Source organism: Vigna angularis, chromosome 10 (assembly GCF_016808095.1).
Source record: "Vigna angularis cultivar LongXiaoDou No.4 chromosome 10, ASM1680809v1, whole genome shotgun sequence".
NCBI classification, from domain to species: domain Eukaryota; kingdom Viridiplantae; phylum Streptophyta; class Magnoliopsida; order Fabales; family Fabaceae; genus Vigna; species Vigna angularis.
In genome coordinates, this window is record NC_068979.1 from 17,372,284 (window position 1) to 17,392,541 (window position 20,258).

Sequence of the window (20,258 nt, forward strand, 5' to 3'; positions counted from 1 at the left end):
CAAGGTTTAGTTCACCATATTCATGGTGAATCTACATGAACAATAATGAAAGAATGGAAGCTAAAACCCTAGAAAGGTGAAAAGGTAGCCTGAGCATCCAACATCTTCCTTCAAAGGGATGGAAAAGAGAGTGTTTGCTTCGTCCCAGCCAAAGATACAAACCCTAGGAACACCTAAAGCTTATATACTGTTCGTAATAATACAGAAAATTAGGCCCAAGCCCAAAATAATGCCGCTCAGCGGTAAACTACCGCTCAGCGGTAAGTGCGTGAGTTGGTTTCCTCCCCTCAGCGGCCTTTTCACCCCTCAACAGAGCCAACGTGGGTTTCTGAGTGCCGCTCAGCGGTAAATTGCCGCTGAGCGGTAGTTGCGGCTTCTCCTTTTGCACTTTAGGATGTCTTATCTGATTCCCTTTCTATCCTTGTTCACTTCTTTCACCAAATTCACCTTAAAACCTGCATAAAACACTGAAATCAAGCATAAACCTGTCCAACTCTCTTATTTCCAAAAATATAACCAAAAGCATGATTTCAAGCTAGTTTCTAAGTGTTAAAGGTTGCTTTTAGTATTAAATTTAAGCATGAAAATAACAGTTTTTCAACTGTTATCAGTCCCGCACATTCCTGAAAAGTGCAAGGACCCAGGTATATTTTGCATTCCTTGTGTGATTGGAAACAATAAATTTGAGAATGCTATGCTGGATTTGGGTGCTTCTCTTAATGTCATGCCTTTGTCTATATATGCATCTTTGTCTTTTGGTCCTTTGCAAACCACGGGTGTGGTCATTCAGTTGGCTAATAGGAGTGTTACCCACCCAACAGGTTTCATAGAGGATGTCTTGGTTAGGGTTGGTGAATTGATTTTTCCTGCTGACTTTTATGTTTTGGAAACGGAGGAGGGATTCTCTCATGGATCCGCTCCCATTATCTTAGGCAGGCCATTCTTGAAAACTGCCCGAACTAAGATTGATGTGTATGTTGGAACTTTGTCTATGGAATTTGCTGATATTGTTGTTCATTTTAATATCCTTGATGCAATGAAATTTCCAGCTGAGGACCATTCTCTGTTTAGGATCGATGCATTGGGTGACATTATTGATGAAATTGTTGTTGACGACTTTCATTCTTTGCATGAGAAGAAGCATTCTTTTCTATCTTATTTGCATTCATGCATTGAATCTGGATTCAAATCAGGATTTGAGAATGATGTTGATAATGTTGTGGATTTTGATGAGGATTGTGATGTCCAGGATATTGATGCTATGCATGATATTGATGATGCTGTTGACATATCTGTGATGGACATTGATTTGGATTGTGATGAGATGAGTGTTCTGCCTTTACCTATACACTCTTTAGAGTCAGAATGCATTAACCACGTTGCAGGAAGTACACTTGAATCTGACTTGCAGGCACCCACTCTTGAGCTGAAACAGCTCCCAGATAACCTCAAGTACGTGTACTTGGAGGATGATGAGAAGAAACCAGTGATCATTTCTACCTTCCTTGATTCTATTCAAGAGGAGAACTTGCTTGGTGTGTTGAGGAAGCACAAGAAGGCCATTGGTTGGAGTTTGGCTGACATACCTGGTATTAGCCCATCCACATGCATGCATAGAATTCTTTTGGAAGATGGGGCAAAGCCAGTGAGACAGCCACAAAGAAGGCAAAACCCCGTGATCATGGACGTCATCAAGAAGGAGGTGACCAAGCTTTTGCAAGCTGGGATCATCTACCCTATTTCAGACAGTCAGTGGGTGAGCCTCATCCATGTTGTGCCCAAGAAAATTATCCCAACTAGAGTGCAGAATAGCTGGAGAGTCTGCATTGACTATAGGAGGCTCAACCAAGCAACCAGGAAAGATCATTTCCCCTTGCCATTCATTTATCAGATGCTGGAGCGCCTGGCAGGTAAATCTCATTATTGTTTTCTTGATGGTTTTTCTGGTTACTTTCAAATAAATATTGCGCCTGAGGATCAAGAGAAAACCACATTCACCTGCCCCTTTGGCACTTTTGCCTATAGGAGGATGCCCTTTGGTCTATGCAACGCCCTGGTACCTTCCAACAGTGCATGCTTAGCATTTTTAGCGACTTTCTTGAGAGTTGCATAGAGGTGTTTATGGATGATTTTACTGTGTATGGATCCTCTTTTGATGCATGTTTAGACAGTCTGGAAAAAGTTTTGAAAAGATGCATAGAAACAAACCTTGTTCTCAATTTTGAGAAATGTCACTTCATGGTTGAACAAGGTTTAGTTCTAGGGCATATCATTTCTGAAAAGGGAATAGAGGTAGACCCTGTGATAACAGTTGAAAAACTGTTATTTTCATGCTTAAAATTGATACTAAAAGCAACCTTTAACACTTAGAAACTAGCTTGGAATCATGCTTTTGTTCATATTTTTAGAAATAAGAGAGCTGGACAGGTTTATGCTTGATTTCAGTGTTTTTGTGCAGGTTTTAAGGTGAATTTGGTGAAAGAAGTGAAGAAGGAGAGAGATGGAATCAGAAAAGACATCAAAAAGTGCAAAAGGAGGAGCCGCAACTACCACTCAGCGGCAGTTTACCGCTGAGCGGCACTCAGGAGCTCACGGGGGATCCGCTGAGGGGCAAAATGGCCGCTGAGGGGAAGAAACCAACTCACACACTTACCGCTGAGCGCCACACTTATGGGCTTGGGCCTAAATTTTCTGTAATTTTAGAATAGTATATAAGCTTTAGGACGTCCTAGGGTTTGTATCTTTGGCAGAAACGAAGCAAACATTCTCTCTTCCACCCCTTTGAAGGAGGATCTTGGATGCTCAGGCTACCTCTTCACCTTTCTAGGGTTTTATCTTTCATTCTTTCATTATTATTCATCTAGTTTCACCATGAATATGGTGAACTAAACCTTGTATTGTTGTTGGGGAATCAATGTAGTCTTGTGAAACTCTCATATATGGAATTTTTTTTTACATCTTATATTTAAGACCTATGCTTTCTTTCATCATTAGTTAGGGTTTTTCCTCTTTGCTCAATGCTTGCTTTGTTTAACTCATTCAATGCATGATTATTGATTTTGTCGATACGGGAACGTACGGGGAAGTCTAGATCCGGGGAATTTCTCCCAATAGTATATTGGTTGCCGTTAAGCTCCTCCACTAAAAGAACTAATTATTAGGAATGCTAGGAATCGTATGAACTCGTAATTAGGGATAGGCCTTCTTGCAAGGTAATTTAGAGAGTGGCATTAACAATGATGAAAAGAATGTTGAATTCCTAAAGTATATGAGAGTGGATAAGATGAAATTGATAACCCCAACAACATACTCATCCATAAATTCCATTGAAGTGTTTGTATTTTGTTTTAGCCATTGATCAAATTCATGCATACATGTTTATTTTCTGTTTTGCATATTAAACTCCACTTATTTCGTTCTTAAGTCTTAAATAATCAACGAATCACATAACTAAACTAGGCCGTGAGTCCTTTGGGAGAACGATACTTGGTCTTACCGAGTTTATTACTTGAAACGATTCGGTCACACTTGCCGATTGTTAAACAAGTTTGTGGCGCCGTTTTCGGTGTTCATAAATTTGTCCATCACCCCCTGCTAAGTTATTTGTGATTTCGCAGTTGCCTTACCCCTCTTGCGTGCGAGAGGTGCGATCTTTCCTTGGACATGCAGGTTTCTATAGGCGCTTCATCAAAGATTTCAGCAAGAAGGCGCTCCCCTTGTCCAGACTGCTGTAGAAGGATATTGACTTTGCTTTTGATGACAGATGCAAGGAGGCGTTTGATTGCCTGAAGGAAGCTTTGACCACCACCCATATCATTCAGGCACCGGATTGGACAGCCCCATTTGAGCTCATGTGTGATGCGTCTAATTATGCATTGGGGGCTGTCTTGACACAGAAAATTGACAAGCTGACGCGAGTGATCTACTATGCTTCATGCACTTTGGATGCTGCCCAAGCAAATTATACCATCACTTAAAAAGAGTTGTTGGCAATTGTTTTTGCCCTTGATAAGTTTAGGTCATATTTGCTTGGATCACCTGTTATTGTGTATACTGACCATGCAGCTCTAAAGTTTTTGTTGAAAAAGGTTGAGTCAAAGCCTAGATTGATAAGGTGGATGCTACTGCTCCAGGAGTTTGACTTGCAGATTAAAGACCGAAGTGGAGCACAAAATTTGTTTGCAGACCACCTCAACCGGATTGAGAGAGATGGGAATGAAGCTGATGTGTTGCCCATCCAGGATGACTTTCCTGATGAGAGTTTGTTGATGATTTCTTATTCTCACCCCACTCCTTGGTTTGCACACATTGTAAATTATTTGGTTGCTTCTGTTTTTCCTCCCTTAGCATCACGTGCTCAGATTGCTAAAATTAAGAGTGATGCTAAGTATTATGTTTGGGATGACCCATATCTGTGGAAGTTGTGCAGTGACCAGGTTACTAGGAGATGCATTCCGGACCATGAGATTGACTCGGTCCTGTAGTTATGTCATGCCTCCTCACCTGGTGGTCATTTGGGGATACAGAGAACAGCTCGCAGGGTGCTTGACTGTGGTTTCTATTGGCCTTCCATCTTCAAAGATGCGGAGAGGATTTGCAGCACTTGTGAGCCTTATCAGAGAGCAGGAGGATCAATTTCATAGAGACAAGAGATGCCTCAACAGCCTGTGCTATTCTGTGAGGTGTTTGATGTCTGGGGTATAGATTTCATGGGTCCTTTTCCTGTTTCTTTTGGTTTCTCTTATATTCTCCTTGCTGTGGATTATGTTTCAAAATGGGTGGAAGCTAGAGCCACCAGGACTAATGATGCTCGGGTTGTTGTAGATTTTGTTAGATCTCACCTCTTTTGCAGGTTTGGAGTGCCTAGAGCAATTGTTAGTGATTAGGGAACCCATTTTTGCAACAGATCCATGCAATCTTTGCTCAAGAAATATGGGGTGACACACAAAGTTTCTACACCTTACCACCCCCAAACAAATGGGCAGGCTGAGATCTCCAACAGGGAGATTAAGAGGATTTTGCAGTAATAGGTTGGACGATGCTCTTTGGGTGCACAGGACTACCTACAAAGCACCCATTGGGATGTCTCCCTATCGAGTTGTCTTTGGAAAGGCATGTCATTTACCAGTTGAGATTGAGCATCGGGCATATTGGGCTGTGAAGACTTGAAACTTCTCCAATGACCAAGCTGGAGAGGAAAGGAAGTTGCAACTGAATGAATTGGATCAGATCCGATTGGAGGCCTATGAGAGGTTAACGCCCTTCCAACTCTCCTATGGTGCATGGAATAGTGAAGCTTCCTGGATCTTTAAACTTAGGAGGTAATTTTTGTATGATTGTACTATAGTTACCTTGCACTTCAATGGTCTCCTTCTCAATGTATTTTCTTTTCTTTGTAAGGAGTTCCTTCAAAAATTTTGCATATGATGGCATTTGTTTCAATGCTTCAGAGAAAGGTATGGTAATCTCCATTTTTTTAAACATCTCCATGAACCGCTCCAACTGTTTCTCTTTTTGCTTCCTTCAATAAATCTTTGGATAAGGAAGTGGTTTTTCAAAATCTCTTTCCTTTTTTCTCTCATCTACCTCTTATTTCTCTCTTTCTTTTTTTCTCTCATCTACCTCTTCTCTCTCTTTTTCTTTCTCAACCCTCTCTTTCCACTCAAGTGTTTCTTTCCTACTCTCATTTTCTTTCTCTTTTCTCTATATTTTTCTTTCCTCTAACACTTTACCACTTCTTGTAACAATGGTTTTACACTTTTCTCTCAAATTACCTTTCGCATTCTTCTCACAACCCTCCATCTTGTTGATCAATTGTCCAATGTGCATCTTCATGCTGTTAAATGTCGCCTCTACATTCTTGCAATAAGAAACGCTTATTTTCATGAATTGTTGGAAAGTTTCCTCAAGCTTTGTGGTTTTCTCAATTGGATTAGGTTGTTGCTGCCACTGTTTCTGCTGCCTTTGAACCATTGAAATATTATATATCTCTTATGGTAATAAAGAAAGCTTCTTTGTCAGTTGTTCCAGCTGTTGAGTAATGATTTTATTTTGAGCAAGCAAGGCATCTTGAGATTGCAATTGTAAGTCTCCCTTCTGTTGAATTGGAGTTCCCTTTCACTATGCATCTTGTTATCATTAGTAGCCATGTTGTCTATCAATTCAAAAGCTTCCTCTGGAGTCTCGCATTTAATATTACCTCCAGTTAAGGCATCTAGCATCAATTTGGTTTGTGAACCAAGACCTCCAAGGAAACGAATGACTATTGTTGCTTCGTCAAAGCCATGAGTGGGCGTCTTTCTCAATAAGCTCTTGTATCTATCACATGCTTGACCTAGCATCTCCTCCATGCCTTGTCTAAAAGAAGAAATTTCTTGCTTCCCTTTGTTGATTTTGGACTGTGGGAAGTGCTTGTTAAGAAACTTTGAAACCACGACTTCCCATTCAGTAAAGCTATCCTCCGGGAAATAATTCAACCATAGTTTTGCATTGCCTCCCAATGAGAAAGGAAACAAGCTTAGCCTTATTGCATCATCCGGCACACCATTATCTTTACAGTGTTACAAATCTCGTTGAATGTTGTTAGATGCTCACATGGACTTTCATGTGATAGCCCATTAAATTGGTTGCTCTACACCAATTGTATCAACGCCGGTTTCACGTCCATGTTTGCAGCATTGACACTCAGCCTAGCAATTCTATTAAAGTGATGAGGGCCAACAACAGTGGTGTAATCCGCTAGAGTACGTCTACCATTGTTCTCTCCGGCCATCTCTTCAGTACTTTGGTTAGATCTTTGTGGTGAGGATTGTAGAAGTGTTTCCAGAGAAGGAAATAATTCTCTAGAAGTTTGAATCCTCCTTCTCCTTCTATTTTCGTCCAATCCTTCAAGAAGAGGTTCCGAAATTTTCTTGCTCCTAGTTCGAATTGTATCCTGCATACACAAGAACACAAAACCCTAGAAACAATTGTTAGCACAAAAAGATATAAAAGATAAACTAAAAAGATAACAAGATAAAAAGATGAAAACAAAAAGATAGAAAGATAAAAAGATAAACAAAAAGATAAAAAGATAAAAAATAAAAATAAAAATATAAAAAGATAAAAAATCAAGTCAAAGCTAATCATTAATCACACAAATAGAATAGTTAAACCACGAGTCCCCGGTAACGGCGCCAAAAACTTGTTAACATGCAACAAGTGTACCGAATCGTATCAAGTAATAATAAAATGGTAAGACCAAGTATCGTTTCCCAAAGGACGTGAAGAGCCATTTTGAAACACGTGAGACTGGACGAACACGGAGTGCGGCGCAAATCTCTCGCAACAGCATCATTGTCTTGTTGTGGTTCCTGTGGCGGAGCATGGTGAGAGCTCACTTGCATTCGAGCTTGATTGTGGAGTAATCAGAACCCTCGGGTTTGGGTAGAACTAATTCAATCTTGCTAGGGTTATGTGGTTTGTGATGGGAAACATTGCTAACATCAACGTTCGGCAAGGTGGCATCGTTGGCAGCTCGGCCAATGCTGGATTACACCAGAGAAACCATTGCGGGCTGTTTCGTGCGCGACGTAGGGTTTCACCTTTTATGCCCCCATCGAAGAGATAGAGAAAGAGTTACCTGACCTACATCAGTGACAGAGGAAGATAATGAGTCGTAACCGGGGATAACGGTTATGAAGAAAGATCGGCGAAAGAATCTGAAAGGTGTTGAAAAATTTGAATAAGAAGGGTTAGGGATAAGGGAAGCTGAGAAGAAAAGAAAGAAAAATGAAGCCTGTGCAAGGAAACGTAAAGACTCGAAGTGTTGAAAAAAGGAAAAAGGAAAGTCGCAAAACTTTAATACTTAGAGACGATTTACCTAAAAAACACCGAAAAACTAATTTAAAATAAAAAATAAAAAAAGTTTAGTTGCATTCGGTGTATTAAACTGCCAAAAATTTTATTTAAAAAAAAATAAAACTTAACTGAGGTTTTTATTAAAACCGTCGAAAGTTAATAGAGGTTTTTGAAACCGCAAATAAACCTCTATTATATATTAGTGTAGTGAGTTGGAATTTGGGATAGTAATGAATAAATAATTGGAAAGATTAATATAAGGCTTAAATGCTTACTTCCTCCTCATGTTAAGAGGTGAATTTCTGTTTAGTACCCAATTTTAAATATGAAGACATTGGGTCCCTATGTTATGAAAAATGTATGAATAAGGTCATGTCCGTTAAATTGATAGCAACGACGTTAAGTCCATGCTGATGTGGCCGTACTTTTTCTCTTCTCTCTTCTGCTGTCCATCTTTTTCTATCTCTTGTTCAGCTTTTTCTTTGATGATTTGTTGAACTTGTTCTTTCTTTGTGGACCTTATTCATATATTTTTCATGACATTGGGACCCAATGTCTTCATTTTCAAAACCGAGTACTAAACAGAAATTCACCTCTCAACATGGGAACGAAGAAAGCATTTAAGCCTTTTATCTTCTATGCTCTCTTACTATTTTTACTGAATTTCTTACACCCAGTCGCCGCCTCTCGAACCATGAGTCAAGGTTGCACCGGTGATGCAGCTTGCTTTCGGAGTCGTCGCCACTCGATCCAAGGCGTCGTCGACGAAACCCATCATCAAAAGGACCCGTCTGCGCGTGAGAGAGGAGAACCGTTGCTTCTCTGTGACGAGTCTCCACCACCACGAATGAAACCAACCACCGTCGACAAAGCTGGTTGCCGCTGTTCTCGCTGGAATCGCTCCCTCACCGGCGCCACGAGCGCTGCTTTCCTCCCTCTCAATGCGAGGGTTTTTTTCTCAAACGCCAAACGTCCCCAGCAACACTCACTGCTAGTGTGAAAGCGCATTCTTTGTTTTTTATCTTTTATCATTCCCTTTATTGGTTAATTCTTCTATCTCATTGTTCATTGGGATTGGAAACGTTGGAGTGTGTTTATGGTTTTCGTTCTATATCTATTGCTTAGAGGGTCAACCCCTTTGTTGGTGGCTTGAGGTGAACAGAGGCAAAGATTGGGTTAGGCATTTCTCTCGCAGGAAGATGGCCATAGGGGTTTTCACGATATAAGCAACGTGGCAGATAGAGAACAGTAAAGCTGGCAGAAGACGTAACATTGTCATTTGCCAGATCAACTAAAAGTTGACGCCGTCCACTTTTAAGGACTACTTTTACATGTTTTAATACTACGAGAACTAAATGCCATCAATGTTTTGAGTAGGGACTAAAACCAAAAATCAGTGATACTTAAGGGACGAAAAGCATATTTAACCCAAAAAAATATAAAAAGGAGGTCATATTTATATATTTGTTTAAAATTGTGTTTTAATTATATTTTTTTTAAAACCAAACATTGATTACCTTCTTAATTAGTAAATTGATAAAGTTTGGTTCATCATTTAATATTAATAGTTAAATTACTAATTATTATTTAATAAATCAATTTAAATCAATTGAACTACTATGAACTAGATAAAAGAAATACTAAAAGTAGTATCCTCATATCAGCCACTTAAGTAGAGGAAAAGACGCACACCAAACTATGGAATCCAATTATAATATCTGAATAAAAATATATTGTCTTAACAATTCTTTCATTTTCATTACTATTACTTCAGTTATGTAGATAAATTATTGTCAAAGTTCATGAAAAAAAAAACAATTTTTTACTAGAAGCGGACAATTAAGATTAAGAAGAAAGATTATTGTTTGTGTTAAAACAAATATATTCACTCCTATTTCAAAGCTAAGATCTTTTACAGTAAAATTAATATTCGTTGTATTCATGTATATGGGAATGAAGTTAACAATACTAGAAAAACAAATAAAATATTTTGCAAACAAAAGAACAAATAATGTGTTTTTCCTATCATGCTAATTTTTCCTTCATAAATGTTCACCTATCATAAATGAAGTTAACAATACTTCATAAATTTTTCATAAATAAATGTTCACCTATCATGCTAATTTTTCCTTTTTCATGAATAAATGTTCACTTATCATCCTCACAAATTTTAATATTTGCAATTGTGTTTTTAAAAAAAATATGGTTTAGGCATACTTATTATTTGAGTGATAAAAACCTCCAATCAGGTGCATAAAAAAAATTAAATAAACAAAAAAGCTTATAATTTTCTCTTTATAAATAAATTACAAAATAAAATGGAACTGCATCCTTAAAGTGAAAAAAAAGAAAAAAAAATTACACCAAACTTATTAAAAAAGAAAGAGAATACCCTGTCCATTAAATGAAGCAGAGTTGTTGTTGGATGTTGTAAATGATTCTTTTGATGGTTAGAGGATACTATCTCGCAATGACATTACAGAGGTTGAAGCTGCCGACCAAGATCCCTGAATACCAAAGGGACATTGACAGTAAGGCACAAGAAATTTAAAGGTTGGGCAACAAGAACCAGAGTAAAGCACACACTGTGAAAGCTGTTCTCGAAGGGTCAAGGATATACTTGGGACCAAATGCTTCCCTTCTTGTATTTGCCCGCTAATTCATATGGCTGAATGTTTATAGTGGAGTCAAGAAAGTTAAAGAAAATATTCCAATCAACGGTTTTAAAGAAATAAACCAATCAATTGTGCAGCTGAAATTCATAAAATATTCCTGCCCTTCATAAAATTAAAGGTGGATAGTGTTAATTTAATACTCAAAACATATGACATCTGACACTAACAAGACTCTTTCTTTCAAGAAGTTGTAAAGAATATAGTTGATTTTCTTTTTCTTAATACATAGAGGAGAAAAGTATAACATAAAAGTAAAGGTGTAATCAACAATTTCTTATATCAACAATTTCTTTTTCTTAACCCATTTTTTGATTTTTAAGACTTGATTCTACTTAGTTCAAACAATATCATTTACACTACACCTATAATATATATATTAAGGCTTAAATGTTTACTTCGTCCCCATGTTAAGAGGTGAATTTTTGTTTAGTACCCGATTTTAAAAATAAAGACATTGGGTCTCGATGTTATGAAAAATATATGAATAAGGTCCACAAAGAAAGAACAAGTTCAACAAATCATCAAAGAAAAATCTGAACAAGAGATAGAAAAAGCTAGACAACAGAAGAGAGAAGAGAAAAAGTACGGCCACATTAGCATGGACTTAACGTCGTTGCTATCAATTTATCGGACATGGCCTTATTCATACACTTTTCATAACATAGGGACCCAATGTCTTCATTTTTAAAACTGGGTACTAAACAAAAATTCATCTCTTAACATGAGGACAAAGTAAGCATTTAAGCCAAGAAAAAACTAATAGAAACCTGCATCAAAGAATCTCACATCTTAGAGAGAAAAAAAATCAAAATATTGCTTATCTTTAATAAATTGAACCTTGTTAAGTATGTTTTTAAGTCCTTCAAGTATCACGCGATTTTGAGTTTCGTCCATTTTCCAAAGGTTTGTTCATTTTCATCATGTTCCTTAGGAAACTCAAATTTTTAGTCCTCAAAAAGCAACGACGTTAAATTTTTTTTGAAGTGGCTAACGGTATACCTCATCATTTTTTTTCTCAAACGTGTCGATCTTTCGTTTCTGCATCTTCAAGTGAGGCTTCTCTCTCTCCCTTATTCATCTCCATCATCCTCCAACTCTCTTCATCCCTAGGCCTCCCCCTCTTCCTCCGTCTCCGACTAGTGGCAAATCTCTCCACACCGACCATACCGGCACCAACATCTCCCACTCCGTCTTCATCACTGGCGAGTACACCGACCTCCTCTACTCCCACGACACCCACCTCACACGATTATCCGTGCAGGAGGTCATTGCGACCGTCGTCCGCACGAAGCCCTTCCCTGTCGATCATCACAATGGATAAACTGAATCTCCCTCTTCACCACCCCAATACTCATTTTCAACTTTTAGAATTGTTCCTTCAACATCATTTCCAATTATGTGTAAAGAAAGCAATCTTGGGCTTCTAGGGCGAATGCGCTCCTGGCCCATGCAAATTCTTGTGTCACTGATCAATGCATATTTATGCCCACATTTATGTTTTAAAATTAAAATTTTGATGGGATAATTGTGTTTTAATGGTTGATTTTAAGTGAATTTGTGATGATTGGAATTATTGGGTTTGGGAAATAAAGAGACGTAAAAAGTAAGTTTTAGCGCATAAATTATTCTTGGATGTTCTAATGTTTATTTGTGCAGCTGAGAATATAATTTTTATTGGTTCAAATGGCAATTCAAGGCCCAAAATCAGATTTTATTTGCGGAATAATATACAAATGGGCCAAAATGGCAAACTTTATCCTTACACCCCCTAAAATCCCTAAATACACTCCTATTTCTGAATCAGGCCAAAGACCAAGCCCAAACACTAAGCCATTTCTACTACACCTCCCTAAGTTTCCTATACACACCCCTCCTAAGCTAGACTCCCCCAGATCATGCCACATGTCCAAATCCTCCCCACACAGATCTAGCCAACCAGAACATGCCACCTCATGCCTCTTGCCACGTCAGCAGAACCCTAGCCGCCACCATGTGCCGCCATCGTGAAACCGTCCGCCGCTGCCGCAACCTCCACGACCTCCTCCACGCCAGTCGCACAGAGTCACCGTCCTCTTCTCCATCTCCAAGCTGCGCCGCAGATCGCAACCTTCAACGCACATCACCATCATTAGACCACGCTTCTCGACGCCACCACAGCGCCTCTCCACCCAAAGCCGCCACCACCAAACTGCGACTCAACGCACACCACCACCATCGCGCAACCTTTCTTCTCCACGAGTGCTCCCCACCATCGAACACGCGCCAGCCACCGAGAAACTGCGCCTCCGCTGCGAGAATCTTCAAGCGGCATCTTCATCTTCTCCATTGACGCAAGCTCTGCGCAACCCCGACAAGCTAATTTTTCCTGCTGATTTCTACATCTTGGATATGAAGGATGAAGATGGAATTAATTCATCAACTATTATCTTGGGAAGACCTTTCATGATGACAGCACGAACCAAGATAGATGTGCATGCAGGAACACTAACCATGGAGATAGGTGATGAGGAGGTGCATTTTAATGTATTGGAAGCCATGAAGCACCCAATTGAAGAGCATTCTTTGTTTTGTATTGATTTATTAAGTGAAATTGTAAATAATTTTTCTATTAGTTTCTTGGACATTTTTTCAACTTTTTCTCCATCTTTGGACTTTTCTTTTTCAAACAAGTCGTGCCTGATTTTGGACGACGAAGAAAATTGTAAAACAAGTGATATTGAGGACGCAGTGTCAATAGATGATACCTCGTCAGAGTGTGATGTTGAGGTGGCTGAGATTACCTTAGGCAGTAAAATCCTGCCATCTGTGGTACAACCACCCGTTTTGGAGTTGAAACCCTTACCATCCCATTTGAAATATGCTTATCTTGAGAGGGATGGGAAACTCCCTATTATTATATCTGCATTGCTTACTGATGAGCAGGAAAAACAGTTATTACAGGTTATCAAAGACCACAAGAAAGCAATAGGCTGGACTTTAGTAGATATTCCTGGTATTAGTCCTTCATTTTGTATGCACAGAATACTTTTGGAAGAGGATGCTAAACCAGTGAGACAACCTCAAAGAAGACTGGATCCTCAACTGATGGAGGTTGTCAAGAAAGAGGTAACCAAGTTGCTACAAGCAGGTATTATATATCCCATTTCTGACAACACTTGGGTGAGCCCTGTACATGTGGTTCCCAAGAAATCTGGAATCACAGTAGTTAAAAACGAGAAGGAGGAATTGATTCCTACTCGTATTCAGAATAGCTGGAGGGTTTGTATTGACTATAGGAGACTGAACCAAGTCACTAGAAAGGACCACTTTCCTTTGCAGGTAAGTCACATTACTGTTTTCTAGATGGATTCTCCGGGTATTTTCAAATTTGTATAGCCCCGGAAGACCAACATAAGACTACCTTCACTTGTCCTTTTGGTACATATGCTTATCGAAAAATGCCATTTGGTTTATGCAATGCTCTTGGTACATTTCAACGATGTATGCTGAGTATTTTTACAGACTTATTGGAGCATTGTATTGAGGTTTTCATGGATGATTTTAGTGTGTATGGTTCATCTTTTGATAATTGTTTGGCTAATCTTCCAAGAGTTTTGCAGAGATGTGAAGAAACTAACCTTTTTTGAATTTTGAAAAATGTCATTTTATGGTGGAACAAGGTATAGTTTTGGGTCATGTTGTCTCCAGGAATGGTATATCTGTAGATCCTGCTAAAATTGATGTTATTTCACAATTGCCTTACCCCTCTTCTGTACGAGAGGTTCGATCTTTTCTTGGTCATGTAGGGTTTTACAGGAGGTTTATACAGGACTTTAGCAAGATAGCTAATCCTCTCTCCAACTTACTTCAGAAGGATGTACCATTTGACTTTGGAGGGAAGTCCAAAACCGCTTTTGATTCCTTGAAAAAGGCACTCACTACCACTCCCATCACCAAACCACCTGATTGGACATTGCCATTCGAGTTGATGTGTGATGCATCACACTTTGCAGTAGGAGCGGTACTTGCACAAAGAAATGGGAAGCTACCACATGTGATATATTATGCTTCCAGGACATTGGACACTGCATAGGCAAATTATACCACAACTGAGAAGGAATTACTAGCTGTTGTATTTGCCTTAGATAAATTCAGATCATACATACTTGGATCCAAGGTAATTGTTTATACAGATCATGCTGCATTGAAATTCCTTCTAAAGAAAGCAGATTCCAAACCAAGGTTAATCAGATGGATGCTACTGCTCCAAGAGTTTGACATTGAAATTCGAGACAGAAGTGAAGCCCATAATCTAGTAGCAGACCATCTTAGTAGGATTGAAAAAGAAGAAGATGAAATACCTATTCAAGATGACTTTCCTGATGAAATCCTGCTAGCATTGACTTCTGTAAAAGGTATGTATCCTGAACCTTGGTTTGCCGACATTGTTAACTATTTGGCTGTTTCAGCTATTCCTCCATCTTTCTCCAAATCTGAGAAAGCCAAACTGAAAAGTGAGGCGAAGTATTATGTTTGGGATGAACCATTCTTATGGCGCATTGGTAGTGACCAAGTTGTAAGGAGGTGTGTTCCTGATATAGAGATACCTTATGTGCTTGAATTTTGTCATTCATCACCTTTTGGAGGACACTATGGCACGTAAAGGACAGGTAGGAAGGTGTTGGATTGTGGATTATATTGGCCTACCATCTTTAAAGATGCACGGAGGATATATGAAAATTGTGACCAATGTCAGAGGGCAGCTAAATCCATCACTAGGAGGGAAGAGATGCCTCAACAACCCATGCTATATTGTGGGGTATTTGATATTTGGGGTATTGACTTCATGGGTCATTTTCCTTCTTCTTCTGGGTTTTCTTATATTTTGCTTGCTGTAGACTATGTTTCCAAATGGGTGGAAGCCATAGCTACAAGGACTAATGATGCTCGAGTTGTTATGAGTTTTGTTAGATCTAACATTTTCTGTAGGTTTGGAATACCACGAGCCATCGTTAGTGATCAGGGGACCCACTTTTGCAATAAGCTGTTAGAGAATATGTTGAAGAAGTATGGGGTGACGCATCGCATTGCTACATCATATCACCCCCAAACTAATGGACAAGCTGAGGTCTCTAACAGAGAGATCAAAAAGATATTTCAAAAGCTAGTGAAGCCAAATAGGAAGGATTGGGCCGCAAGATTGGATGATGCACTTTGGGCACATCGGACGGCCTACAAAGCACCAATAGGTATGTCACCTTTCAGGGTTGTATTTGGAAAAGCTTGCCATCTACCTATGGAGATTCAACACCGAGCCTATTGGGCTGTGAAGGCTTGTAACTAGGACATGGAAGGAGCAGGGAAAGAGAGAAAGCTCCAACTGCAAGAACTATATGAGATTAGGCTCACAGCCTATGAAAACTCCAAGTTTTACAAAGAGAAAACCAAGAAATTCCATGATCAAAAGCTTGTGACCAAAAAGGATTTCAACATAAGTCAAAAGGTGTTATTGTACAAGTCCAGGGTAGGGCCTATGAGTGGTAAATTACGCTCCAAATGGGAAGGTCCATTCATTGTAACACAAGTGTTTCCCTATGGAGCAGTGGAAATCAAGGAAGAATCTTCTGATAGAATCTTCAAGGTTAATGGCCATCATCTGCGGATATTTAATGAAAATCAAGACATGCTGAACAAGACGATGGATGGAGTGAATTTGACCACTCCAACATTGAGGACATACTTTTTCTTTGCATTTTATATATAAGGTATACATTGAGGACAATGCATAGTTTAAGTGTGGGGGTGTGGGGAAACAATTAATTTTGTTTCCTATTTTGTTTGTTTTGAATATTTGCATTGGATTTGAGAGTTTGAATCAGTAACTGGAATGATCATGAATTGAAAAAAAAAATGAGTCATGTTGATATGAGTAAAGTGCTTCTAGGATTTGTTGATTGAGTTAACTTGAGAATTTCCTGATTAAATCTTTTGTGAAAGAAATTTGAACCATGTGAGTTTTGAACTTAATGTTAAGGATGGACCACCATGTGCCATACCTATTTTTCTTGTGTGAATTGCCCATGTTTTGTTGATACTCTAATAGTTAGCTTGATTCTATGTTGTGCAACTAAGGTGAATACGCATGATTTGATATGATTGAGGCATTTCTTGTTTTAGCTACTTGGCCAAATAAACTTGTCCTAACATTAATCCCTTGAAACCCTCTTTGAGCCTTAAGCCTATTTTTCTTGTTCTCAGTCATTGTCAAATGAGAAAAGAAGAAAAATCATATGTTCCTTACCTTAGGAAAGAAGGAGTAATGGATTCTGTTAGAAGTAAAGTGATTAATAAGTGTGTGGGTGAGTACCTCACCCACAAAACAATAACAAGGGTAAAAAGGAAGATGAAAAATTGAAGTTTAAAAAAAAAAAAAAAAAAAGAGGAAAAGAAGAAGAAAGAAAAGTAAATCTTCCTTAAAAGAGCAAGAAATAGATTTGTTTTTGAAATCAAATATCATTACTCTTTCTATGACAATTTCAAAAGCTCGGAAATCCCAAGAAAATTTCCTACCTTTTGCCTTGGCCTTAATACAACCTTTGAAAAGTCCGCATGATCAATAATTGCATGTTTTCTGAAGTGTGTGAATGTTAGAGTCTTGCTAAATATCAATGGTGTCTACTTACATGGGTATTTTGAGTGTAAACACAAGCCAAAAACACTTGAGAGAGTTGAGGAGAAATAGATACATGCTGATTTGAGTGTTGTCTTTCAGATTAGATTTTCTTGGGAATTCAAAAAGGTTAACTCATGTGTGAAGAATAAAGTGATTCCATTTGCATGTCCATGACAGAGTAATGCCTAAATGATTGATCTTTGTCTGGTGATGCTCATTCTTTTAATCCAAATGCAAATATGAAATAAAATGACTAGAACAAAGTCTTGGAAATAATCAATTTTGCCCAGGAGTGCAAAAGGATAAGTGTGGGGGTGTGATGAGTGCATATTTATGCCCACATTTATGTTTTAAAATTAAAATTTTGATGGGATAATTGTGTTTTAATGGTTGATTTTAAGTGAATTTGTGATGATTGGAATTATTGGGTTTAGGAAATAAAGAGACGTAAAAAGTAAGTTTTAGCGCATAAATTATTCTTGGATGTTCTAATGTTTATTTGTGCAACTGAGAATATAAGTTTTATTGGTTCAAATGGCAATTCAAGGCCCAAAATCAGATTTTATTTGCGGAATAATATACAAATGGGCCAAAATGGCAGACTTTATCCTTACACCCCCTAAAATCCCTAAATACACTCCTATTTCTGAAACAGGCCAAAGACCAAGCCCAAACACAAAGCCATTTCTACTACACCTCCCTAAGTTTCCAATACACACCCCTTCTAAGCTAGACTCCACCAGATCATGCCACGTGTCCAAATCCTCCCCACACAGATCTAGCCAACCAGAACATGCCACCTCATGCCTTTTGCCACGTCAGCCCTGTCTTGTCTAATAGAGAAACCCTAATCCAGCAGAACCCTAGCCGCCACCATGTGCCGCCACCGTGAAACCGTCCGCCGCTGCCGCAACCTCCCTGACCTCCTCCACGCCAGTCGCACAGAGTCACCGTCCTCTTCTCCATCTCCAAGCTGCGCCGCAGATCGCAACCTTCAACGCACATCACCATCATTAGACCACGCTTCTCGACGCCACCACAGCGCCTCTCCACCCAAAGCCGCCACCACCAAACTGCGATTCAACGCACACCACCACCATCGCGAAATCTTTCTTGTCCACGAGTGCTCCCCACCATCGAACACGCGCCAGCCACCGAGAAACCGTGCCTCCGCTACGAGAATCTTCAAGCGGCATCTTCATGTTCTCCATTGACGCAAGCTCTGCGCAACCATCTTCATCATCTCATCCAAACTCCGTAGACGCCGTGCCTCATTCTCGAACCTACACAAAAACCAGACCTGCAAAGAACCCAGCAATCGCAAAACGCCCACAGAGTAACGACGTTCTTCCTTCACTCGCGTCTTCACCATGCATAGCGCCGAAACAGTGAAGAGAAACGCGGCGCAGGGGCAAGCCTTTGCCCAAATCTGAACCCTAATTTGGGAGAAAAGGGGAAAGCCACGTGGCGAGCTCCCATTGGTGCGTCCTCCTCTGGTCAAAGCTGGTCAATAAGCCTTCTCTGGTCAAAGTTTGGTCAATTGAGGGGCTTTCTTGCAATTTCAGAAACTCAGAAGGGGCTAAAGTGCAGATAGAAGAAATTTCAGGGCATTTGTGCAATTTTGAAAATTCAGAAAAGCTAAAAGATAAAATTCAGTTGTTGAATTAATTTAATTTGGGAATATCAACCGAAAATATCTTCCAAATAATGTTATAATTATTTAAATCTTTTAGTTATTTGGAAGATATAAGATAAAAGATTCTATCAACTGAATACTCAGAGTCCAAGCCCGATCAAGCCTATTTAAAGAGACCCAGGGGACTTCACTTCATTCATTCTCTCATACTCCTCTCACTTTTCTTTCATCTTGTATTCAACTCCATTCATGGAGAGCTAAGCATCTAGGGCTATTCTGCTGTAATTCCATGATGGATTCTGAGGTTACGTTTAGTTAATGCAATTGTTTATTTAGATTATTAATTTAAGTTGTTCTTTCTCTATGTCTTTCATCTCTCTATCTTGTTAAAAGTAAAGATTATTGCATCATAATGTGTTTGAATCTACATGCATATTGATTATATGAGTTCTAGGGTTTCTAGGTTTAATTGAGAATTTACTTTGATTTAATTTAGGAACTTTCATATGATTAAATGGTTTTTACTATCAATTGAGAATGTACTTTGGTTGGTAGTAATAATTTCAACTATAATCAATTGAGAATTTACTTTGATTGATTAACTTTTAACTTGGTTAGGAGATTTAAGAATAGACATGATTAAACACAATAGAATTAGATTGAGAATGTACTTTGGTTGAATTTATTGTGAATAATCTAGAAAGATTTTGCATTTGATTGAGAATTTACTTTGGTTAAATGCATGATCGCCCACAAATTAATTAAGAATGTACTTTAATTAATTTGAAACTTAAACAATAATCAATTGAACAATTATTCGTGAATAACCGATGATGAATCTATCTTGGAAAAGCAGTGGAATAAGCCTAATTCATCGTAACTGTTTTTAAGTTTCTTATTTATTCTTTAAACACTCCTCAACCATTACTTTTATCCATAAGCATTGCATAGCATTCGTAAGAGTCAGATATTCAGAAGCAATTATGTGTTCGTTGGGAGACGACTAAGGGTTACTTTAGCCCTATCTACCTTCTCGAATACTACTTGGCAATACTGAAGTTGCCTTGAAAAGTAGTATTAATTTGATAGCTTCAACGACAGCTTATCAGTCACCAACAACACCATCATCTCGTATTGGAGTACACTAGAATGAGATGAATTTTCCAACGCCTTCTTTGGTGATACGGTACTGCAATCCCGAAACCCCTGGTATCCGAGAACTTGAATGACCTTCAACCTCATGAATATACCAACTATATATACTCTTTCCTTCATGACCTCCAATATATCCATATGAAGTTGTCAAAATTCCATCTTCACTGTAATCCCCAATGATAGATAAGAAATTCAACCTTAGAGGAAGAGTCTCTACTGCTTTATTAGATATTACTAACACTGGTTCTTCAGAATCACCATCAGGAGTCATGGTAATAAATTTTGCCACAATGTAATAGCC

At 38.8% G+C, this 20,258-nt stretch overlaps 1 protein-coding gene and 1 pseudogene across 1 annotated transcript; both read left to right on the plus strand.

Moving 5' to 3' along the window:
* The first annotated feature begins 694 nt into the window (after positions 1-694).
* On the plus strand, positions 695-4,643 carry LOC128194417 (uncharacterized). Its single transcript, XM_052870009.1, has 5 exons — positions 695-1,910; positions 3,618-3,669; positions 3,764-3,917; positions 4,014-4,436; positions 4,527-4,643. The coding sequence occupies exons 1-5, from the start codon at positions 695-697 to the stop codon at positions 4,641-4,643; spliced, it is 1,962 nt and encodes a 653-aa protein (XP_052725969.1).
* A 9-nt stretch (positions 4,644-4,652) lies between these two features.
* The window catches only part of LOC128194418 (uncharacterized), a 66,641-nt pseudogene continuing 51,035 nt past the window's right edge, over positions 4,653-20,258 (plus strand).